The sequence below is a fragment of the Hippocampus bargibanti genome, linkage group LG05, assembly GCF_051943395.1.
Source record: "Hippocampus bargibanti isolate YZ-2025 linkage group LG05, ASM5194339v1, whole genome shotgun sequence".
Classification (NCBI taxonomy): domain Eukaryota; kingdom Metazoa; phylum Chordata; class Actinopteri; order Syngnathiformes; family Syngnathidae; genus Hippocampus; species Hippocampus bargibanti.
The window spans coordinates 21,423,641-21,449,225 of NC_142738.1; the positions used below are offsets into that span (position 1 = coordinate 21,423,641).

The window sequence follows — 25,585 nt, forward strand, 5'->3', positions numbered from 1 at the left end:
TACTTTTTCCTGAAATTCTCTTTATTGTTAAAACTTTTGGTATGCAACAGCTGCTTATCATATCTTACCTTAAATTAGAAGCAAACATTTACAGCATCATCCTCAAAAACCATGCGGCAGTATGAACATCAATGTTTACTGATATATTATAGAATTACATTTACTGGCAAAGGCTGTCAACAGTGCGAAGAAGTAATCAAAGCAGAAAAGGGAAGCAAAAAACACCTTTGTAAATAAGCATGTCTACATCTGTTCACTGTGCGTTTCTAAAATTTGGTAAAAATAAATAAAATGTACCAACAGCATATACACATTAGAAATGCACTCTAGGCAAGACAACCTCATGATGGACTGGAGAGCCCATTTTCTGTTGCAAGAATGATAAAGCAGCAACGACACATGCTATGTCACAACTTCCGCATGATTTTATGAAACATTGAATTTAGGTGATGTGAAAACCCATTTAATTCATGGAGTGTACAACTGCTAAATAGTTAATGAACCATTGTGGCCATACGTGACTGTGCGAAGGACCATCATCCCCGATGCGGCTCATCATGGCCCCATCGAACGGCATCTCAACTACATCTGCACATATACATGCGGGAAATGAAAGCACTTTACTATGCCAGGTTAGCAAACCCTGAGGATGAAAACCTTTGTCACTACATCATACATGAACAAGTTCATCATGTTAGCATGATTCAGAAAGGCATTGTGGGGCCCTTTGATGGAAACAGCTCAAAGTCTTCTACAATCCAGCTCACTCTTTGGCCCAAAGCTGATCATTAGTTTCGATTTGAAATGCTTGACAATCAACATGATATTAAATCGCGACAATCAAAGTTTGACAAGTGAAAATCACGTGCAACTCCAACTAAAAGAAATCAAACGGAACAAAGCAACAAATATGTCACACCACATTGCAAATGAAAATCTTAAATATTGGATATTGCTCAGTGCTTCAGATGATGGGAGATAAAAGTGATGTCAGATCTGATTGCTCATCCCTTTCTGCCACAAGCAGTTCATCGTAAGGCACTGGTGGGTACAGTCCTCTATGTTGAAATGTTGATGTGCGCATTACGTGCAGCAAACGCCACTAGACTCCATAATTTGCCATATACATACAGTCCACACATACACCTCACGAATCAAATGAAAGCAAGGTTTGTAAAAGCATCCCAATACACCAATTTGTTCAGGGGACAGCACCTCAAAATAACCCAGCTCAATATTTGATTCTGTACAGCTTCAGGAAGATTACGCATCATGACATTGACCAGAGAAAGGCCATTCACTTGCAAGCTTTGTCCTCAAGTTGAAAGAGGTCAAGTATGTCCAACATGGCCTGTCTGATGTTGCCACCAAAACGATGAGAGTCCTATCAAGAAGAAACCAAGAGCAAGATTTAAACAAGTCAACACAAAGATCAAAAGAGTCAACGCAGCAAATGACATGAAAGCGTACCGTTTCTGGGCTGGAGTGTTTGCTGGAGATGTGGAAGTTGATCAGGTTTTCTCCAACGATGATGTAAGACACACCATAACCGTCATCGGCCACCTCGATGAGAGAAGAAAACAAGTGAAGCTCTTTCCAAACTGCGGACTTTATGACATATTCCACAACAATTCGTGTTTTGTCGCTTCCGTTGAGCTGTACGAGAACCTACCGGTCCAAAGCCGCCTCCAGATGATACATATTCAGGGTGACTGACGAGGTCAAACAGCTCCACCTGCTGCAGCGGTGTCTGGCTTGTGGAGAGCCGCCATGGCTCAGACAGCACCTAAAAATCAAGACTAAAATGATCATACTCTTCTGGAAAAAACAAAAAAGGAGAGACCACTGCCACTCCCTTAAAACGCAATAAACCAACTATTCAAAAGAACATTGTTGGTAGATTGACCATTTTTCATTCTGTGAATAAATGCTGAAAATGGGTATTTCCCAACCGTTATTGAGACAGACGTAATTTAAAAAAAATCTCAAGGCACACTGCTGAATAAAATAAAAACAGATGTGAAGCTACTACCATTGAATAAGAGCAGTTAATTGTTATGCTAGTCACCTTCCATTTCTGACAAAGATAGATCATCACATTAACTTTGGTTTTGTTTGGGAATGTTACAAAAAGAAAGGTGGATGTTTTTGGAGTGTGGGAAAAAGTCAAGTGAAAAAAATCAAACACTCAAGCACAGCAAGAACGTGCAAACTCCCCAAAAAGGGCTGGAGAGGGAATTTGTACCTAGAACTGTTTGCTTGAGACTAACCACTAGTATATGTTGTTACATATCGAGAATATATTTTGGCAAGATGTTTATGGGAGGAGGGAATATACAAATAAAAGATTGAACAGTTTCTGTCGAATCGGACTGTCGTGCTGTGACTTCCGACAGTCCCTTGTATTCCTGACAATCTTCAAAAATTCCCATTGAAAGGCTCATACCTCCTTGAGGAAGGGCGAGTCTTCTCCCAGGTACCTGGAAACCACGTAAAGACAGAATAGGTGGCGATCAATGCCCATGCCGGTCATAGCCAGGCGGTACATGTTCTGGTGCTTCTCTGCTGCAAGTTTGAGCAACTTCAGACGTTGGTCTCTCTGAGAAAGAAGATAAGAGCTGTTGTTCCGCAGAAGCACATCACAATCGATTATAGGAGAATCAAATGCAACGAAAGAGACAATTCTTACAGTCTCATCTCTGATCATGGATTGGACGAAAGTGCACGTTTCCGGTGTGCAGGAACGGACCGTTTCGGTTCGACCCTCACGGAACAAACGTGTCATGGAAGCTTCGTAGGTCAGACAGAACTTGCCCTTGTCCTGTGATATGAAATTTAGGCTGTGATATATATACATGTTTTAAATCATGCACGCACGCACGCACGCACGCACACACACACACACACACACACACACACACACACACACACACACACATACATGAAAAAGACCCTCCATTAATACACAACTGATGTCACCTATTCACTGACAATCGTTTATTGGGATTTGAAGTTTTGACTGCCCTCTACTGGAATTCTCAGACAGTCAATGGGCATGCTGCTACAAATAAATAATGCATGTCATACAGGAAAAAAACTGAAATAATTGCAGTAGCAATCATTAGAAAATAGAAGAAGCTAAACATGATGGTCAATCTCAATCAGAGTGGCGCCCCGTGCAAGATATCACCTCGTGGGGTCTCAGTGATTCTCAGAAAGGTGGACCTTTTTTCACCAAGCTGCTTGGCAATTGCTCTGTAGCCCTTTCCAGCCTTGTGGAGGTGTTCAATTTTGTCTTGTTACAAAATCCATTGAGATTTCTGGATTTTTCTTTTTATCTTTCTCACAGTGGACATGCACCCATGATGAAAATTTCAGACCCCTCCATGATTTCTAAGTGGGAGAAATAGCGAAATAGCAGGGTGTTCAATTACGACCACGACCGCCAGATCCTATTTTTATTTTTTATTTTTTAATTCTACACTTGGCACCGCAACGTGCAAGCAACCCGGCAATGCGTATGACAATGTTAGCTAACCAGCCAGCATCTCACTTTCGCACAGCAATCGACAGTGTGGTGGCACTGGGGGGTCACCGACGCCGCCCATGGCGCGGCAAAGGACGAGAGCTAAGGCGGGTGGCCGTTGGCGCTCTGGTGCGCGGAATCCCTGCGACAAGAACGCCGCGTTGGGCCCACGGCCGGCACCGCCACCTCTTTGATAGTTTGTTCTGCTTCGGGGTGAGGTGGCGGGACGGGTGTGGCGGCGCAGGGTCGGGCCGGGAAGTGGGCAACCGGTAGAACACCGGTTGCCCCCATACCCAGGCCCCTGTTTCTATATCTATTTTCCGCGGATCGAAACACCGAAACCATTTTTCCCATTACAAATAATGTAAATCGTTTTCATCCGTTCCAACACCCTGAATGTTTACCTTTTTAGTACAGTATTTTATACATTATTTTATGCATGAAATTGCACATTAAAATGCTGACCAGCACATAAAAAGCAATGTATATCTCAGAAAATGTTAAGCAAAATGGCAAAGACACAAATAAACAAATGTAACCCAGGCTAATCGTACGTTCGTGAAGAAAAGAATTATGAATAGGATTTTTTACCTTTGTGGTGGTCAGCAGAAGGCGTAGGTGGACGGAGGAAGGAAATTTATTGTTTGGAAGCAGAGTCCCCCTTCCATAAAAACTTTGGGGAGCTCTTCAAATCTCTTTGCTACGGATGACTCGGCTACAGGATGTTCTTTTCTCTTAAAATATCTATCCAATGACACTTGCTTTTGCCTTCTTTTTACCACTTTTCGGAAGTGGTTCATGACAGTGTCGTTAAAGTAATTGATGACTCTGGTGGCAGCAGCTTTATCGGGTTGGTGGAATTCGACGAAATTCTGTAACTCAGCCCATTAGCTACGTTTTGTTACGCCACAACTCACGCGCAGACATTCCCTCAGGCACACTGCCCAACCCCCATTGTCGGGTCCTCCCTTCTCTCCGTTTGTGTCGTCACGCGACCCCAACAAGCCCAGCCCCAATCATGTTGATTGTCAAGCATTTCAAATCGAAACTAACATGCACAACACAAGCAAAGAATGTTACAATATTTTGCTATTATTTCTTTCTTAAATGCAATAGTTGTACGCACTACTTCTCTTTTTCCACTTGTAGCAGCACTTACTTTCTTTGGAGGCATGATTAGGGGCTAAAACTCTTCGTACACCTATATTAAACGCGAGAGGAAAACGCAGCACGTCCGCTAGCGACAACAGTTGGTCACGAAGAGAGCGATACACCCGTACGCCGCTCAGCATCCCACCCTCGCGTACACACTCACGCGTCGTACCGGCGTTCGAACTCCGATTGTTGTTCGAACTACAAAGCAAGAATTTCTCGAATACAGTAAAGTCTCGTTATATCGATATTCAAGGGAGTCCGAAAAAATATCGATATAACCGGGACTATCGATATATCCGACCCTGTTTGCATGTAATTTTCTCCGTGCGTGCATAGAAATAGTATCGATATAACCGGGACTATCGATATATCCGATATCGATATAACGAGACTTTACTGTATTTTATTCGGACTCCGATTTGTTCGAAATGTGAGTCGTTTGAAAACCGAGGTTCCACTGTGTGTGTGTGTGTGTGTACGTGTGTATGTATGTATGTATGTATGTATATCTTATTTTTTCCCGTGCATATGTCACATCTTTGCCCCCCTCTCATGGTCACAGTCAAAAACCGTCTTCTAATAGGAGAAAATAAATACAGAAATACGTACCGGTATGTAAATAAATGCATCCTGAATACGTTCATTCATACAACACATTCACACACACTTCAAACACAACACACAGTGGAACCTTGGTTTTCGAACGACTCACAGTTCGAACAAATCGGAGTCCGAACAAAATATTTGAGAAATTCTTGCTTCGTAGTTCGAACAACAATCGGAGTTTGAACGCCGGTACGACGCGTGAGTGCGTACTCGAGGGAGGGATGCTGAGCGGCGTACAGGTGTTTCGCTCTCTCCGTGACCAACTGTTGTCGCTTGCGGACGTGCTGCGTTTTGCTCTTGCGTTTAATATAGGTGTACGAAGAGTTTTAGCCCCTAATCATGCCTCCAAAGAAAGTAAGTGCTGCTAAAAGTGACAAAAGAAAAGTAGTGCGTACAACTATTGCATTTAAGAAAGAAATAATGGCAAAATATGAAGGAGGTGTGCGAGTGTCTGATCTGGCTAGGGAATATAGCATGGCGAAATCTACGATCAGTACGATATTAACGAATAAGGAGGCTGTGAAATCTAGTAATGTGGTTATGGGAGTGAGTGCTATAAGCAAGCAAAGGCCACAAGTTTTGGAAGAGGTTGAAAAACTTTTGAGGATTTTCATGAATGAAAAACAGTTAGCGGCAGATAGTGTTAGTGTGGAGATAATTTGTGCGAAAGCACTAGAAATGTACAGTGATTTGTTAATAAAAAGACTCGTTGCTTATTGTAGAAGGATTTGATTTCAAGGGTAGCAGAGGACGGTTCAAAAAGTTCAAGAGGAGAAGTGGCATCCACAACGTGGTTCGACATGGGGAGGCATCAAGTTCGGACAAGACTGCAGCGGAAAAATTCAAGATGGACTTTGCCAGTTTCGTTGAACAAGAAAATTATCTTCCCCAGCAGATTTTCAACTGTGATGAAGCAGTCTTTTCTGGAAAAAAATGCCACGCAGGAGAAGTCCATGCAAGGCAAAAAGCCAATGAAAGACCGCTTCACGCTTTTACTGTGTGGCAACGCAAGCGGGGATTGTAAAATCAAGCCTCTACTTGTGTATCATTCGGAGAATCCGAGGGCATTTAAGGCCAACAACATAATGAAAAGCAAATTGCCTGTTATGTGGAGGACAAACTCCAAGGCTTGGCTAACGAGGCAATTTTCACCGAGTGGGTGCATGAAGTTTTTGGCCCGGAAGTAAAAAAATATTTGAAGAAGAATTTGCCACTGCGCTGCCTTTTGTTGATGTATAATGCCCCTGCACATCCTCCAGGTTTGGAGGACGACTTGATGGAGGAATTTGATTTTATCAAAATTAAGTTTCTGCCTCCAAATACCACCCCGTTACTTCAACCCATGGACCAGCAAGTTATTGCCAACTTCAAGAAGCTCTACACAAAATCTCTCTTCCAAACGTGCTTTGAAGTCACGAATGACACTGAACTGACCCTGCGCGATTTTTGGAAGCACCATTTCAACATCGTGCACTGCATCAACCTCATCCGTAAAGCATGGGACGCTGTGACCTATCGGACGATGAATTCTGCTTGGAGGAAGTTATGGCCCGCGTGTGTCACCGAGCGAGAATTCGAGGGTTTCGGTGTTGCAGGGACCAGCACGAGTGCTCCTGTTGAGGAGGGGGAGGAACCCGACCTCGTTGATGACAATGTGTCTTTGGGCAAGAGTTTGGGCTTGGAGATTGACAACGATGATGTGGAAGACCTCCTGGATGAACATCAAGCGGAGCTCACCACAGAAGAACTCCTCCAGGAAGCAAGAAAGGATGCCCCGACGTCCGAGATTAAACAAATATGTAGCAAATGGCCCGAGTTATAGAATTTTGTCGAATTCCACCACCCCGATTAAACTGCAGCCACCAGAGTCATCAATGACTTTAACGACACTGTCATGAACCATTTCCGAAAAGTTTTAAAAAGAAGGCAGAAGCAAGTGTCATTGGATAGATATTTTACGAGAAAACAACATCCTGTAGCTGAGTCATCCGTAGTAAAGAGATTTGAACATGTGAGCACCCCTCAGACAGAAGAGCTCCCCGAAGGTTTTATGAAAGGGGACTCTCCTTCCACATAATTTCCTTTCTCCGTCCACCTGCGCCTTCTGCTGACCACCACAAAGGTAAAAAAATCCTATTCATAATTCTTTTCTTTACGAACGTATTATTAGCCTGGGTTACATTTATGTTTATGTTATTTGTGTCTGCCATTTTGCTTAACATTTTCTGAGATATATTACATTGCTTTTGATGAAAGGGGGGTAAAAGAAGCGATTCTTATAAAACAACAAAATCCTTCATTAAACCGGTCTGGTGGGGTGAGGTTCAATTTGGATCGTTCATACAATAGTCTGCTTAGGCAAAACAGGTTAGGCAACTTTCGCAATGCTGATGAAGGTCGTTATGCTGATGAGGTGATACCGAGGGGAGTGGGGGTAATAGGCCAGTCGTTAGTCAGGAATGTAGGAACAATCAGTGGGCCCACAGGGTGGGGTTCCCCTGCCCCCCCAACCTGAGAGTAGGGACCTATCATAGCTGTGTCCGGCGCCACCATGTCTGGACATTAGGGATATATAAATGGGGCCGATACGACCAGTCAGACTTTAGTTCGCTGACGAAGCCTCTTGGATAGGAGGCGAAACGTCCGAAACCTTCACTTTTGTACAGATGACGGCTGAAGAAACCTTCTCATCGATTGCTTTTGATGTGTAGGTCAGCATTTTAATGTGCAATTTCATGCATAAAATAATGTATAAAATACTGTACTAAAAAGGTAAACATACAGCGTGTTGGAACGGATTAAAACAATTTACATTATTTGTAATGGGGAAAAATGGTTTCGGTGTTCGAACAAATCGCTTTTCGAACAGGGTTCTGGAACGGATTATGGTCGAGCACAGAGGTATCACTGTACATATACATAGACATACATACATAGACATATACATACATACACAGACACAGACACACATACATACATATATATCACTCTACTTTAGTAGCTGCCAAGGAGCTGAAAGTACAAACCCTGTAATGAGCCAACTGCAGCGCAATCTGGATAAAGGCATCAGGACTGGTGCGGCACTTCTTTATGAGGCCCTTCCCAAAATCATTGAAGGGAAAAATATGGCTGTCCACATCGTCAGCCAGAGTCCTGGCAATTGTCAGAGAATAGTCGATGATCCCTTGGCACTAGGAGGAATGCACAGGCAACACACTTGGCTAGACATATGTACACCGTTGATAACATATTTCGAACAGTCTGCAATTAGCTTAAAATACTAATTGTTTTAGCTCTTTACATACAGCTATGACTAGTGCAAGCAGTAACCAGCAGGGGGAAGGCAAGTTCTGTTGTCATGCAAACACAGAACTACAGCTGATAATACCTCATCAGAGATGTCCCACTGAAGTCTCTGGGGGGCAGGCAGGTTGGGATGCGGCTCCCCACAGCAGTGACCGTCGTCAGTATAGCCAAGCTTAAATGGGTCCATGGAAAGCACATGCTGCCAAACAAGTCATTTTCATGGTGAAGCAATTTAGTGTTACAAGACACAAAAACTCGACAATATCATATCAGGGACAATGACACACCTCCCACAGATGACCAATGATTGGAGCATCGGCCCAGGAGTGCTCAGCATTCAGACCCATGGTGCCATTCTTAAAAACGATCAGGTTAAAGGATTTATCAAACCACCTAAGTAAAAAAGGGGAAACAGTGTCAGTCTCCTCTACAGGTTTGTGCTTCATCTGGCGATATTTTTTTCCCGTCCATCTTTCCAAACCTGTCATAGCACTTTCCGTGGAGCAGAGATTTGGCGTAACTATCCAGAGACTTGACTGGGCTGCTTTCATCAAACCGCTGCTCTGTTTCATCCAAAGTCACAAAGAAGGCTGCCTTCTCAATGGCATCCAGAGACTGCTTGTTCTTGCCCCGGCTGAAATAGGTGTCGCGGCCCTTTGCCCATGGCGTCCTGAGCGGATAATGGACATGAAGCAGATATAATAATGTCTCAAATTACTCTGTTGTTTGCAAAGTGTAATAATAATAATAATAATAATAATAATAATAATAATAATAATAAATAGGGGACAAAATACACACAAATTCAGTAATTCCGAGCAAAGCATAATCTAGGGAAAATCATTTTGTATTCAGAATCAGAAAACCTTTATTTGTCCCACAATGGGGACATTTGCAATTCACTTTATGTAAATTAATAAATGCATCTTTATATTTTTATTCATTTGTATATATGGACACAAAAGCTATTTATCACAGTGAAATAATGTTTGGAACGCTTTCTTTGGTTTTTATTTTAATTCTTTTCTTTTGACTTTTCCCTCCAGGGGTCGCGAATCAGTGCCCATCTTCAGAGTATTGATTCGTATTTTTGTTTTGGCCAAGCTTTTAGTCAGTTGCCCTTCGTGACACAACCCTCTGTATGTATCGAGGCTTGGCACCGGCACAAGAAGACACTGGCTTGTGTCCCTTTGTGGCTATATAACAAGCTACTTTATGAATTTAATAATGATGAACATGCTCGATAAAAGGCCCCCAAACACAAAATGGGCATCAGTTCAGCAACATTCAAATAAAGTAAAACTCCTCACCATTTGATGACAATGCTCTGATCATACCGTGAAATGGCCATCTCTTTCCCTACATTTCATCATGAACGACAAAAACAATGCTCAAATCTTACATTAAGTGCTTATGGTTTTTCAAGCGACGTGGAACCACAGAGGTTTTTCTTTTAATTACAGTGCTTATTTGGACACTACTAAAATCATCATGTGATGTGTAATTTGATTTACACATGCTCTTTGCTCAAAGTGTCAAGTGCGCTCATAAACAATTGACTGATAGGCCACACACTCACCTGTCCCCTGCAGTAAGGGCAGCAAGCCTCTCTTCGCCTGGCGCGGGGCCAGACCGGTCAGCAAGGATCCTCTCCATCTGCTGTTCGATCTCCCGTGGCAACAGAAGCCGTCCATCATAAAACATCCACACCTTGAAGAAGCGTCCTTTGTGGTACACGGCTATGTGTTTGCTCTCATTCGTGTGCTGAAGGACATCTACGGGACAAGCACCAATGGTTAAGAGGATGGGTAAACAGTTGGAGAGGCTGTAATTGGCTGTTTTTGTACTCTAGACCAGAGGTCCCCAACCCCCAGGTCATTTGGTACCGGGCCGCGCCGAAAGAATAAATAATTTACATAATTTCCGTTTTATTTATTATCTGAGTCCGAACTATGTTTTATTTTGAAAAATGAAAAGTCACCGCTTGCAGTGCATTTTCGTGACGAGGAATGGGTCGCAAAGGTCGCTTACTTGTGTGACATATTCAACCTGCTCAATGAACTCAATCTGTCACTTCAGGGGAAAATGACAATTGTCTTCAAATTGGCTGATAAAGTAGCTGCATTTAAAGCCAAACTGGATTTGTGGGGATGGCGCATGAATAGCAGTGTATTTGACATGTTTCAAACATTGGCGGGGTTTTTGGAAGAGACTGAGCCCGAGCCTTCATTCCCCCCCAGCTGATGCACGAGCACCTGTCTTTGCTTTTAAAAGAGTTAGAGCGCTACTTCCCAGCCACAAAAGACCCACGAACTGCCAAGGAATGGATCCGCAACCCATTTGTCAACAAACGAGCTGAATCCAGCATGCCTGAGGAAGAACAACTGCTGGAGTTCGCAAATGATGGCGGACTGAAAAGTATGTTTGAGACAACAACTCTGCCGGTGTTCTGGATTAAAGTGATGGCAAAATACCCAGAGATCACCACAACAGCACTGAAAACCCTGTTGCCGTTTCCGACATCTTATTTGTGTGAAGTGGGGTTTTCTTCAGTGACCGCAACCAAAACAAAACTACGGAGTAGACTGGACATTAGCAAGACACTTTGGGTGTAATTTATCTCCCACTATCCCGAGATGGGACAGTCTCGTTGCAGAGAAACAAGCTCAGGGGTCCCACTGATTGATTCAATTGTCGTGAGTTGTATTTTTCATGCGCTTTGTACTTGTTGAGGTGTATCTTATTTTGAAGGCACAATTAAACATTACCATGGTGACCATAGAGCGTTCAGGGGCACGATGTTACATAATGTTGTTGTTGGTGCGATGTTGCCAGGACTCTGCTAATAAAGTTGTATAAAAATACACAATGGATTCACATATATTATTATTTTTAAAAGAAAGAAAAAAACAGTCTCCATGCCTGTCGTATCATTTTATTTTGTTGTATTTATCCGCAGGTCCGTGAAAATATTGTCTGACATTAAACCGGTCCGTGGCGCAAATAAGGTTGGGGACCACTGCTCGAGACAACCTCAGTCAAAGTAAATTAGATCTGTGGTGCATTCAGAGAGTATTCAGGCCATCTTCAACATCTTTGAGGTGTTTCTACCATTTTTAAGCGCCCCAAATAAATTAAACCCAGGAAGGAGACAACAGTCTGTCAACTCACCCAGGAATATTGTCAGGCACAACTTCTGCTCTACAATTCTTAACAAAATCCTTCGAAATTTTGAGTTAAACTTGTTTACTCCATGTTGTTTTTTCAGGGTTGGGGTTACTGTCCTTAGGTATCAAACAATTAAACATTAATTTAATTTAGCTCACGTTAAGGTGCTCCAATCACATCATTTTTTTAATATTATGATGTTATAACTGTCTCAAAAAGTACATCTTTTGTGGAATACTCAGGTCATCAATTTCATCCAAAATGTAAATGTGGAAAAATTCAAGGGGAACAGAATACTTTGTGAGTGCACCAAACACTAAATATGATTCAGGCAAAAATACAGCCGTTCATGTTTGGATGGAACAAATATGGCGATAATTTCAAAATATAGATGTATTTTTAATTAATATCACAGGGCAATGTAAAACAAGGTCATTGATAAATGGAAAGGTGTACCTGGGTGTAGTAAAAGGGAGCTTGAAGTGAAGGACATGCAATGAGGAGGATGTAACATGGAAGTTTCATGCTTGCTTGTTTGAACAGTACCATGCAGCAATATGGCAAAGTAGCTTTTTGGTATGTTCAATGCAAACTAAATGATCATATTGCCTAAGTGATGCTCGTAGTGTTCAAACATCAATTAACGTGGTTACAGACATCACAAGGAGCGCATATACCCAGAATAGGCCCAAAACACCAAGTACGACACATGCACATTGCATATAATTAGTCTGCTCTGCTTTCTACACTTGCATCGATAAAAATGTGATTGTACAGTCAATGATTTCTACAATTCATTGACTCACTCAGATGGATTGGTGGGGGCAAACTTCTTCTAATTTCAATCTAATGCAAGCAACAATTGTAAAAGAGATGGGACATGAGTATGTTTACCAATGCGTTAGGTCTGGACTGCTGGCAAGCCAAATTTCTGGTCACATTCTTTTACTATGGAATCATATTGTTGAAGTATTGAGGTTCAAATAAGTATTCAAGGCATTTCAAGTGACTTGAAAGGAATCATTGTGCAATTGGTTGAACAAACTTCAGACCCTGCTAATGTGCTCTCTTTTCACAGGCCAGATTTCACTACAGCTCTTTAGTTGCCGCAGAATGAAACAATCAGCACTGATTTTTTTCCATACTGACCACGGCAATCATGAGACATCCATGGAGTAGAATGGGGTCTGCGGTTTGGCTATCAAAGTAGATGAATTTTATGCCAGAGGATGTGTTTTTTGCTACTTCAAGTTTCATGTCGTCAAATGCTGATGATGACAGAGAGGACAACAAGCAACCAGCAGAGGCTCATGTCACATTGTACTACGCAGCGTTGTCATTGGCAAGTATACTTTTCTTTCTCTATTGTTCAGAAAAAAAAAATCAGGCGAGGAAGCCAACCATGTGCATCAGAGGTGCCTGGCCAGTCTCGTTCAAGCTGGCAAAAAGACAGTGCCGCTAAGTCAACTACTGAAATAGTCCAAAGTGCCTCTCTGAACATGCAAAGCAGTAATAGCTGAAGAAGATGAGCAACAGCAGGAAAGAAAGCAACCAGAGAACAACCCTGTCAGCTAAGAACAGGAAACTGAGATTACAGTATAAAAAGCGACTCAATGCTGCACCACAGACAGGTTTGTCCCATGGTGGTGGTATTAGTATGTCATTTACCCTTAGTTTGGGGTTCATTCAGCGTTATTTCAAGCCCACAACAAAACTGCACTAAAATGGCCTACACCTTGAACACATCTCAATCCAACATAACAGAGCTCCTCTGGGTCATGGCCCAGTAAGCTAATTGGCAACAAGTGTGGGATGCCGCTCACTATGAAACAAAACGCATCCCATGACTAACTTCTTTGCGAAAAATTAAACCCCTTCCAAATGCACAACTGCTTCCAAGTTGCCAAGTTGTAAATTCACAATTGAGCAATGCGTACTTAAATGCGGCAATTAGCTTTCATCACAGTAATCATGCCGGCCGGGACAGGTTAGTCATTCTTTGAGATCTCACCCACCATTTTTACAAGAAACATGGACTTCAGCCACATGCAAATTATTCACCACATGTGTAAGGAGCAGAACATGTGAATACAATTTTACAAAATATACTGGATCAGATTTTTTCTTTTTTTTCCCCAATGACAATTACAGTCAGAGTAGCGTGGAGGAGGCAACACTGCAGACTCTACCTGTGTCTACACCCGGGACACGACTGGTGTTGAACATACGCTCGTATTGGGCGGAACACATGGGAATAGTGTTTAGGAGCATGAGCTGAAAAGCAAGAAGGGAGAGTCAAACAAATCGAGATGACATTCTAAATCACCATAATCCGGACAGAGCAGCAGACACACACACCTACAGGGACAGGAGCATGGGCATGGATGAGGTGGAGAGGAAATGAAGCAGATTGGTTTGAAAGGCAGCAGGAGGAACCTCAGAAGGCTGCCACGGGAGAGGGGTTTAAACAGGAACCAGAAAACCAATGACCAACCCTTTCAATGCCAACAGCAAAGCCGAGCTTGCCAATGTGGAGACTTTTCAGAATACTACTTACAGTCAACTCATCACTCATCTATGGCAACCAATCAAAAGTTGCATTGTTTTGCGGCTTTGCTGTGGAGAAAGAATCAAGGGGGCAGCGGTTTCCAATGGCTGCTGCCATTGGAAACCGCTCGGGTCAGAGGCAAGGGTATGGTTCAGAGGGTACAGCACAGATCCCCTCATCTTACCTGTCTCCACACCGGGGATGCGGGTAGTGTTAAACATCCGCTCCCACTGAGCCGAACACAGAGGAACCTTGTTTGCCAGCAAGTATATCTAACGCAGCATCCGACACAGCGAAAGGACAAGACAGTAAGACAGAGACAACTGTGAATGTGAGTACTTAACATTGCAAGCCCATGCATGGGGATTTGTACAGATTCATACAGACAGTGAGTCTTTGTAGCTGGGGCCAGTATGAGTTCACGCAATATACTGCAAAAAAATGTGCCAAGATTCCATTTGGGCACTAGAAATTTGCACATAGGCATCATGCAGGTTGAAGGGGCAGGGGAGGAAAGAAGGGGATGGAGGTCAAGCTGGTCGTACATTTGGCCATTGGGAAATTCAAAACAACTCTTTCAAATGCACTCTGATGGAACAGAAGGACATGTTAAAAATACATTGACAATCTTGCTTTGCCAGTAATCAGGACATTATCTCGATTCAAACAAGCAAAAACTGAAAGCCAGCTATACATTCTCCACAATCAGTCCGTTTGCGGTTACGATTCAAAGTGTTGCTCATTCTGAACACACACAAACTACCACAGAATTGATTGGACTACGGAATCATTTTGACAAAGCATTCGCACTTAATGGGTGGGGGAGAATTCTAACGGTGTTCCATACTCACGGGCTTGATCTGTGCTCGGTCCAGCTTCCTTCTGTAGAGCATGATGGCATGAATGGCATTACCTGCTCTGGCAGCCTGAATTGAGGTGGGGAACACATAAAGAAAGTCCTGCGGACAAAAAAGGAGTCGTACACTTGGTACAAGGTGTGCCAGTGTAATTACAAATGGAGAGAGTCAAATTATGTTGCTGTTGAAGTCATGCATTCATGATGAGAAAGTTAAACTGCTGTGCAGATTCTCCAAATCATCAATGGCTGAAAGTCTGCACTGCGGAGTGAATTCACTTGTGTAGTTAAAGCCCCTTTGCTGACACAGAATATGTCAAAATACGAAAGCATACGAGGTATGATTTGTGAGGGAAAGATAATGAAACTCTTGAGTCGGGCATATAATGTATTTCTCTACAAACAAATAACTGCACAAGATTTCTTACCATGGCATAGTAGTTGCTGTTCACCATAATGGGTCCTCGACCTCGAAGGTAAATATACTCTTCCCACCAGTCACTAACCTGTGATGGTCCATGTAAAGAATAATAGAGATGACCATGATCTTCAGATTGCGAGAGAACATTCTTTCCACAAGAATTTGAGGGGGTAAAATAATTCTTTGTGACTTACATAATTGGAGGCCCACCATGACTTCAGTTTTAGGTACCACTGCAGTCTTGGACCCAGATTTAACTCAAAGTCCTTAGCCAGTCCCTTCATCCGTTTAAACTGATCATCATCCATTAGTGGGCGGACTGATTCTAGGTACTACGCATTAAAAGATGCAGGGTAAAAGGCAACGGTTAAGAGTAAAGAGTAGGTCAGGAAAACGAGTAGAGATGTTATTTCATTGCTAAGGTACAAAAAAAAATATTGACACAGCCTTTGCCTTAGCATTCATATTGTAACTATTGTAAAAGCTACAACAGAGGGAATGAACTTGGATCTCTTGTCATTGCTCTGATGAAAATTTGGCAAAGGAATCAAGAACTCTCCACGCCGTCAGAACATACCCTTCTGCAGGTATCCTTAACAGGTGGAACTGGCAGCCGTGGCAAGGAGTTCTGGAAACTGTAAAGCATTGGTTTCCTTCCAGAGAACACCTTAACTAACAACTGGAAAAGAAAAGCGGCTTTGTTCATTGGAATGTGATGGCATCAAACAGAAAAGTAAACAAAACTCATCTTGTTAAAAGACTCGGAAAGCTTCAAATTCAGGTGTAAGTGACTAAAAATCAATCTATAAAGTAGAATCAATTTATCATAAAAATAATGGAGAAAAGAGGGCAGATTGGATTGCCATTTTCAAAGCATGATAAGTAAATAACCGCTTTAAAATTGACAAATCTACCAAAATGTACGCAGTATTAATAACTACAACGAGACAGCTCATATGACAACATGGCGCAATGATTGTGCCTACCATCCACAACCGTGTCGACCAGGATACTGAGCCGTGGCGTGCGTACATCCAACCATGCCATGATAACAGGCACTTGAGGACATTCCTCATGATCATGATTATGGTTACCCATAGACCTGTGCCCACCAGTACCCCACCAACAATCTTCTGACTGTCTGTGGACATATATTTCCTGCGGAGAGAAAGAAAAAGAGAAAAAGAAGTGACAACATAAACAAATTTTGGAAGTTTATAACAGGTGTCTTTCCAAATTCCAAATATGGTTCTTGTTTTTTTAAAAGCCTAATTTGAGTCACCACCGAATCGAGCATGGCCAAATAAAAACATCATTTCACATGCTTAAAAATGAACAGACCATGTTCACAATGTGTTCACTGGTTTAGCATGCAACACACATTCACTATTTATCACAGCAAAATGTGCAAAAACCAACCAGGATTCCACTAGTGCAAAAAATGCAATTTTGATTCTAGTTAAGATAAGCTCTTTTAAATTAAAAAGAAAAAGGTTTCACCAGCTACAACTGTAATCCAACTGAAATTCATCCTCTGCATGTATTGAGGAATGGGGATTTTGGGTGCAAGCAACAGGATCACCCAAAGTGCTTTTGGAACTCATATTGGCCCATTTGTGTGGCCTATGGTGGCCTGACAGAGTCACACAATGGTCCTGTTAATGTAAAACCCTGATTCTGTTCTGTTGTTGTTTTGAATGTAATCACTTCAAGGCTTACCCAATAGGCATGTGTTGTCCCAGTTTGGCAAACAAGCCAAGAGATGGATCCAGCTGTTTGTATTTATTATACGACATGTAAGACACGACCACAACCATGAAGCCAGCAGGGCTGCCTGGGTAAACACCAGTCATAATGCCATTCTGTGGAAGGTTAGACGGGACAAACAAGGCAGGAAACAAAGATTGAGATCGATTTATTGTCAAAGTCGGGAAGCTCATTATGAAGAGAATGTTATCAGTTTATTATGTTTGAGTGATTTCGGAGAGTGCTGTGTGTAAAAGGCCAAGTAGACAAAGGTGTAACAGAGAGAAATGTTACGCATGCTATTTGAGTGATGTTGTCAATCATTGCCTAGAAGGCGCTTTCATGGAACAATTTATCACCCAAACAAAAGATAAATATACAGCATTTTAATAATAGGTTTCAGGATTTCATTGAGTGTGTTTGAGATTGCTCCAATTGCTTCAAGAGTCTGACGATGCCACATTTAAACAGTATGCCACTCACCTTGAAACGAATGAATCTTTTCTTCCACGAGTGAAGACCAGAGAGGTAGATTTGGCGCAGAGCCTCATGACACAGCTGCAAGTCGATGCCATCTGGTGTGACAGTGAACTGAAAGGCCACTGCCTGGTGGGCTTCTGCCATGGTGGCTGTTTCTGTGCAAAGTCACTGTGAAGGAAGCACAATAAGAATATTCCTCATTATGCAAGGAAACACTGGGATACAGGTTCATACCCATCCATCCATCCATTTTCCGTACCGCTTACTCCTCATTAGGGTCGCGGGGGGTGCTGGAGCCTATCTCAGCTGTCTTCGGGCACGAGGCGGGGGACACCCTGAATTGGTTGCCAGCCAATCGCAGGGCACACAAAGACGTACAACAGTCACTCTCACACTCACACCTAGGGACAATTTGGAGTGGTCAAACTGCCTGCCATGCATGTTTTTGGAGTGTGGGAGGAAACCGGAGGACCCGAAGAAAAACCCACGCGGGCCCGGGGAGAACATGCAAACTCCACACAGGGAGGCCGAACCGGGACGCGAACCGCCGCCCTCTGCACTGTGAAGCTGGTGGGCTAACCACTTGATTCCCGGGCCGCTGCAAGTTCACACCCTGCACATTTTATTTTCACCTTTTAATAGACAATCACAGAGGTGGCAGGCAAGCGTGATGACATGAATATATTGCATAATGTAAGTTGTTGCACCTTCGAAGTGATTGAGGCATCACATGTCATTGTCCCCAACGTTTAGTTACTGATAGAAAATGTATGGCCATTGCCTTGGTGAAAGCGAAACCCACACAAGCAACTTGTTTTTTTCCACAGACAAGATGAAAAATAAAACGTAATTGGCTGTCGTGGGCCGTTTGTCTGACATCACAAGACATGTGACAGTTATTGGAAAAAAGATATGAAGCATATGTTCCAGGGTGCAGAACCTTGCCATAATAAATCTGATTGTGTCACTTCTGTCTTAATTTACCGATCTTATCAGTAACAGCAAATTAGGACGTGAGAGCTGATCATAACAATTTCATAGCATGCAAAATATCAAAGGTCAAATAAACTATGAAATACATTTACTTATGATGAGTCTGTTTAAAATTGCAATCACAGTTTAGTTTAAGCAGCTCTTTTATTATTTGTCATTTTATTCATGGTTTTATTGTTCAGGTGTTAATTGTTCTTTTAATTGTAAAGTGTCCTTGGGTGATAAGAAAGGCGCTGGTAAATTAAATGGTGTGGTGGGCACTAGGACCAGGCATCTCACCCAGCAGGTGCAGAGGAGGGGGCGGTTCATGTTGCATATATTACACTGCTTTTGCTGTTCAGGAGATCCACTTGTTAGCCGTTGGAATAGACACGTCTCTACATATTCATCGTGTGTGCTCATTCCTCAACGGCTACACTGGTGACCCCGACGATGGAAATGTTCATGGCAACGGACGAAGATGTATCTTCTACGGCCATGTCGCCACGACCGGCGCCCAAACTCGCAGCTGCCGCCTACGCCGCGAAGTTGCCCGAGTTCTAGCACAGCGACCCGGCTTCGTGGTTCCAGCATGTGGAAGCACTTTTCCACCTACGAGGCGTCATGACAGATGACCCAAAATATTACATGGTCGTGGCGTCCCTCAACCAACCGACAACGCATCGCATGATGCAACTTCTGCGCGCGCCTCCACGATGCGGGAAGTACGACGCGCTCAAACAACTGCTGCTCCGGCGGTTCACGCTATCGGCCTCCGAGAGAGCAGACAGACTTCTTTCGCTTCCCGGACTCAGCGACGGAACAGCAGTGGATCTAATGGACAAAATGCTGTCGCTGTTGAATTCGGATGATGGCGGATTCCTTTTCCCCCACATTTTCCTTCGCCAGCTACCACCCGAAGTGCGCGCCGTGCTCGCTAACTCGACGTGCCTAGCCACCGGCGACTATCGTGGCTTGGCGGAAGAAGCAGATCGAGTGCTTCTGGCGATACGGCGGCTAGCCGTGCAAATCGATCCGACCGTCGTGGCCGCAGTGGGATCGCAGAAGCGGCGCGGGAAAGCCACCTGCTATTTCCATCAGCGGTTTGGCGCCAAGGCTTGACGCTGCGCACCTCCCTGCTCCCACGAGACGACAGGAATCTTCAACGCCTGACAACCAGTAGCAGCCGTGGGCGCCAGCAACGAAAGCGAGCTGCTTTTCGTCACGGACTCCTCGTCAAGAAGACGTTTCCTGGTGTACAGCGGGGCACAAGTAAGCCTGCTGACGCCCACCGCTGCGGACGAGATGGCAGGTGGATGCGGGCCTGCCTTGTGCGCAGCTAACGGCTCGCCCATCGCTAACTTCGGTGAGTGTGCGTTTCCACGGACGGGAATTCAAGTGGAACTTTATTGTTGCCGCGACCACGGTTCCCATAATTGGCGCAGATTTTTTATGTGCTCACGGACTTCTTGTGGACATTGCCAACCGTCGTTTGATTGACGCCATCTCTTTCGCCACTTTTCCGTGTGAGGCCGGAGGGCTCGGGGCGTTAACGCATGCAAATTATTTAACATCGGGTAACGTTTATGAATGCCTGCTGACCGATTATCCGTCGTTAACCACACCCGCCTTTTCCAATGCCGATACTAAACACGGGGTAGAGCATTTCATTCCCATGGTTGGCCCGCCAGTTTTTGCCCGCGCTCGTCGCCTCGACGCGGCAAAATTGGCAATGGCGAAAGGGGAGTTCGCGACGATGGAGCGCTTGGGCATCGTGAGGCGTTCCAACAGCCCGTGGGCCTCACCATTACACATGGTGCCCAAAAGTGACGGTTCTTGGCGGCCGTACGGTGATTTTCGTCGGCTGAATAACATAACCACACATGACCGTTACCCCATCCCGCACATTCAAGATTTTTCCGCACGTTTGGCCGGCGCTGTGATCTTTTCAAAAGTAGATCTAGTTCGCGGTTATCACCAGGTGCCGGTACGGGCGGAGGATGTGCCCAAAACAGCGGTGATTACCCCCTTTGGCCTCTTTGAATTTCTCCGCATGCCTTTTGGCCTGAAGGGGGCGGCACAGACCTTCCAAAGACTGATGGACTCAGTCTTGCGAGGTCTTGATTTTGTATTTGTCTATCTAGACGACATCCTTGTGGCCAGCCCTTCACCGGAGGAACACCTGTCGCACTTAACCGAAGTTTTCAAGCGCCTTGATTCGCACGGCCTTATAGTTAACCCTGTTAAGTGCCAATTTGGTCTGTCCAAGATCGATTTCTTGGGGCATCGCATTTCTCCACAGGGCGCCATCCCCTTACCCGCCAAAGTGCAAGCAGTGGTGGATTTCCCCCGCCCGGCCACAGTTAAGGCTCTGCAGGAGTTTTTGGGCATGATCAATTTTTACAACCGGTTTCTTCCTCACGCAGCCGACCTCCTACAACCCCTCTACGGCGCCTTGAGAAAAAAGAAGGCTAACGACCCCGTCGAGTGGGCACCGCAACGAGAACAATCCTTCCAACGGGCCAAGGAAGCTCTTGCGGGTGCAACTCTTCTGGTCCACCCAATCTCAACCGCACAGGTGGCTTTGACTACCGACGCGTCTGATGTTGCCGTAGGGGCGGTGGTTGAGCAGCTTGTAGAGAACAAATGGCAGCCCCTTGCATTTTTCAGTCGGAAGCTGCAAGATAACGAACGCAAGTACAGTGTTTTCGACAGAGAGTTGTTAGCACTCTATCTTGCAACGCGCCATTTTCGTTTCCTCCTCGAGGGGCGCCGGTTTACCGCATATGTGGATCACAAACCACTCACAAACCATCCCCCATGTCAAAGGTGACCGAACAGTGGTCGGCCCGACAGCAACGGCATTTGGCAGCCATTTCTGAATTCACAACAGACATTCAGCACATGGCCGGCAAATGTAACCCTGTGGCCGATTGCTTGTCACGCGCGATTGTGTGTGCAGTCCAGCTCGGGGTGGATTTTTCAGAGATGGCCACCGCCCAATCTGAGGATCCGGACATCCACGAACTCAAGGCAGCAGGCACAGCCCTGAAACTTGAGAAGGTGGCACTGTGTGAAGGGGGTCCCGCTCTCCTCTGCGATGTGTCTACGGGTCGCACTCGTCCCGTGGTTCCGCAGGAGTGGCGTCGGCGAATTTTTGATTCCATTCATTCCCTCTCACACCCTGACGTCCGGGCGTCAGTCAAACTACTTGGGGCCAAGTTTGTCTGGCCTGGGTTACGAAAGGACGTCAGGAAGTGGGCAGCTGCATGCGTGGCATGTCAGCGCGCCAAAGTCCACAGGCACACCCGAGCAAACCTGGAAACTTTTCCAATTCCGGACAGGAGATTTGACCACGTCCATGTGGATCTGGTCGGGCCCCTCCCTCCTTCGCAGGGTTGCACACATCTCCTCACCATGGTCGATCGAACCACTAGGTGGCCGGAAGCAGCCCCCCTGTCCTCCACAACCTCGGCAGATATTGCCCGCGCATTTCTGTCGTCCTGGGTCGCACGTTTCGGCACGCCATCCGATATCACTTCGGACAGAGGCCCCCAGTTTGTGTCCGAGCTCTGGTCGGCCATGGCGCAGTCCTTGGGTGTGCAGGTACATCGCACTATGGCCTACCACCCGCAGGCAAACGGGATGTGCGAACGCTTCCACCGGTCACTGAAAGCCGCGCTACGGGCCGCGCTGTCGGACGGTAACTGGGTCGACCAGCTTCCGTGGGTCCTGCTCGGGTTACGTTCGGCCCCTAAAGAAGACCTTAACGCCGCCCCCGCAGAGTTAGTGCTCGGTCAACCACTCCGCGTTCCTGGTGAATTTCTGCCTGAAGCTTCGGGTGCACCTTCATTCCCCCTTTTGCCAGCAGAGCCCCTGACTCCAGCACCAATTCACCACTGCGTCCCCAAAATATTTGTTCTGTCTGCTCTTAGGTCAGCCCGTTTCGCCTTTGTGCGTCACGATACCCACCGCTCTCCCCTCCGACCGCCGTACGACGGCCCGTTTAGAGTGCTCGAACACGGTGAAAAGAGTTTTGTGCTCGATATGGGTGGGCGGAGGGAGGGCATTTCAATAGACAGGCTCAAACCGGCTCATTTAGTTGGAGGCGAGGACGTTTCGCCGGCCCAGGCCCCACGTCGCGGACGCCCTCCGAAACCTCCAGCCTCACCGTGGCATGCCAGGGTTGAGTGTCGTTCCCCCACTGAGGTCTCGCCCGAATCACCTTCACCACCGAATGACGGACTGCGTAGTCGTTGGGGCAGGCTGGTTAAGCCCCCTGCAAAATTTTCACCTTGACCTTCCTTCTGGGTGTCCTGGGGGGGGCTGTGTGGCAGGCACTAGGACCAGGCATCTCACCCAGCAGGTGCAGAGGAGGGGGCGGTTCATGTTGCATATATTACACTGCTTTTGCTGTTCAGGAGATCCACTTGTTAGCCGTTGGAATAAACACGTCTCTACATATTCATCGTGTGTGCTCATTCCTCAACGGCTACAATGGATTATTATTACGGTTGGTCGCTGCACTGCAAAAAAATGCATGTGAACAAAGATTTTACCTTTGGGCATGTAATTACAAAGGAGCTAATCACGATTGTAGAAAGCTCACGCCGGCAGAGGGAAAGTCCGGTCTTCAGGACACAGCGTGGGCATTTTCAATCAGCCAGGAAAGTGGAGTCTCCGCAGATCGCCCCTCCCCCTCTTAATCACGTGATACAGCCTCCTCTGCGAAAACTAGGTGAAAGGTCGCCGAGCAGTCTCACTCACTTAATACCGAGGGAAAGCTGGAAACAAAACTAACAAACCCTCTTATGCATACCCACAAGCGTGTGTGCTGTTCTGCTTCCACTTTATAGAATCATAGTTTTAGTCAAATTGTTCATGGTTTTAAGCATTTCATTAGACGGTCACCAATGTCAACGTGCGTAAGGTCGCTCATGTCCATGACAGACCCGTCATCAACTCCTCACAATGCAAAGGTGCCGTCACAACCAAACTGCTGCAGAGACACGCAATTTTATCACCAGACACACAACATACGTGTCTGCCATTGATGGGGCGGTATTGGAGGAAAGACGAAAGCACGTGGTTCTTTGAAACTAGGTCACTCGCTTACAGCCCGGTGTAAATAAACAAATTCCGTGTTTTGCATGCAATAATGCACTGCAGCCTTCCCGGAGACAAGAAAGCCTTCCAGCGCATCGTTTCCCCTACGTGTTGATATACAGGTCCCAAATGCAACGACATTGGTCTTTTTTCAGGGTTTAACAATCAGGAGAAAGCAATCATTGAATAAATTCCTAGTTGGTGACTTATTTGTCTGCAACACTGGCCCATGTGATGCTGAAATCGAATACAATGCATTATTACCGAACGATAAAACGCCCTACGTCTGCCCACGACAATGAATGACCTCTATTTGCACCATTGCCTCCATAAGTGTTGTGAGGATATCTTACCTAGCGATACTACGGGACAAGGTAACGCATGGTTTTAATCAATGACGCAGGGGGTGTTAAAACGAATAGACACAACGGTCATAACGACCTAATTCAACAACCCGTGGTAAAATGACGAATGTGTGTTCTTTCCTGGCATGTTAGTTGAGTTTTTCCCATTCGCATTTACGAGTCGCTCTCTGTACTGACAACTCAAGTCGTATATTCGAAAAGACGGCATCATCAACAATTTCCGTCATATTTATCTTAAAAGCGTTTGTGTTGTCAAATACGTTGCAGCCATATTTAATGAGTGCTTCCCTTCACTGTAGCGTGGGCGAGACAAGAGCATTAAAATATGTGATTTCATGGAGTTTTTACTCACCGGTGCTTCCTACGGATCCGAGACTGTGTGTGGAAGACTGCAGTGTCGTAACACAATGTGACAACGTTCGGCTGATAAAGAACGTGGACCGCAAACGTTGACAAAAGCGACAAGAATGAGCGTGTGAACACCGCCTTTTTTCTTTGCAACGTCACGTTCGTTCCAAGTGAAACAGCGCCACGTGGAGGATCGTCCGGGTATAAGGTAGGAGTGAAAGGACAACCGACACAATTTTTTTGTTTCCTATCAGAAAAACGTTTTATAGCATCTAAAATAACCAAAACACGCAGGCTGATAATGTTAGTCAAATGCAAAAAAAGAACATTACATAAAGTGTCCAAAATCTGCCCCAAATCAGGTTGAAACTGGGGATTTTCAGAAAGTCCCGCCCCCAGTTCGTGACGTCACGCAAGTCGTCTTGCCTTGCTCAAGAAACTCACGGAGTTCAGTTTCGGAGAAGATGCTTTCTTGTTACTCATCCAGTTATGAATATGATTCAAATAGTTCTGAAGAGGAAAGCATAAATGTTTGCAATCAATTAAAGGAATCAATCAATCAATTCAAGCCGTCAATGAGAGCAATGTAGCATCACAGAAAATGCAGAAGATGGCGCCCAAACTCCGTTGGAAATGGGCTGATTTGTCTGCTGCGAATTTGTGTCTGCGAACATCAAATAGTTGTCTTGGTGCAACACACAACGATTCACCATCGTATTATTTATGTGTTTTCCTTCTAATTTTGCCATCAACATGGATCAACACAAGTTTTCAGACCAAACAAAGTACCGCAAAATGCATTGTGTGTCATTTTCTCGGTTAGGGGCGTTCCAAATGTGACGTCACGTAGGGGATCGTCATCAACTCGGAAACAAGACTTCCTGAATATTCAGCGTGAGTTAAAACGTAAAATATAGCTATATGCGATGGGATCTTTGTAAAATACGCTTCGTAGAAGTCATTTGAAGTCTTCTTTTCCTTT

General features: G+C 44.9%; 1 protein-coding gene across 2 annotated transcripts; it reads right to left on the minus strand.

The window, feature by feature from the left end:
* Nucleotides 1–24,744, minus strand: cpt1ab (carnitine palmitoyltransferase 1Ab (liver)). Of its 2 annotated transcripts, none has more exons than XM_088997286.1 (19): nt 24,608–24,744; nt 17,816–17,980; nt 17,306–17,448; nt 16,573–16,744; nt 16,164–16,265; nt 15,781–15,918; nt 15,594–15,671; nt 15,161–15,268; nt 13,951–14,035; nt 10,173–10,368; nt 9,075–9,263; nt 8,881–8,986; nt 8,676–8,792; nt 8,314–8,478; nt 2,690–2,821; nt 2,447–2,599; nt 1,673–1,786; nt 1,471–1,563; nt 1–1,384 (listed from the first exon to the last, which is right to left on the minus strand). In XM_088997286.1, exons 2-19 carry the CDS (start codon nt 17,954–17,956, stop codon nt 1,298–1,300), a joined length of 2,319 nt encoding a protein of 772 aa, XP_088853412.1. In that variant the 5' UTR covers nt 17,957–17,980; nt 24,608–24,744; the 3' UTR covers nt 1–1,297. The 2 variants fall into 2 exon arrangements, with proteins under 2 accessions (XP_088853412.1, XP_088853411.1); XM_088997285.1 differs by lacking the exon at nt 13,951–14,035 and adding an exon at nt 14,494–14,581.
* Nucleotides 24,745–25,585: the final 841 nt, after the last annotated feature.

Excerpts from the sequence above, each read along its gene's own strand:
- cpt1ab (XM_088997285.1), bottom strand. The coding sequence starts at position 17,956 with ATGGCAGAAGCCCACCAGGCAGTGGCCTTTCAGTTCACTGTCACACCA. Across the intron at positions 17,449-17,815 it reads AAAGATTCATTCGTTTCAAG|AATGGCATTATGACTGGTGT; the intron begins GTGAGTGGCATA and ends AACCTTCCACAG. Across the intron at positions 14,582-15,160 it reads ACCGAGCACAGATCAAGCCC|ATATACTTGCTGGCAAACAA; the intron begins GTGAGTATGGAA and ends ATGCTGCGTTAG.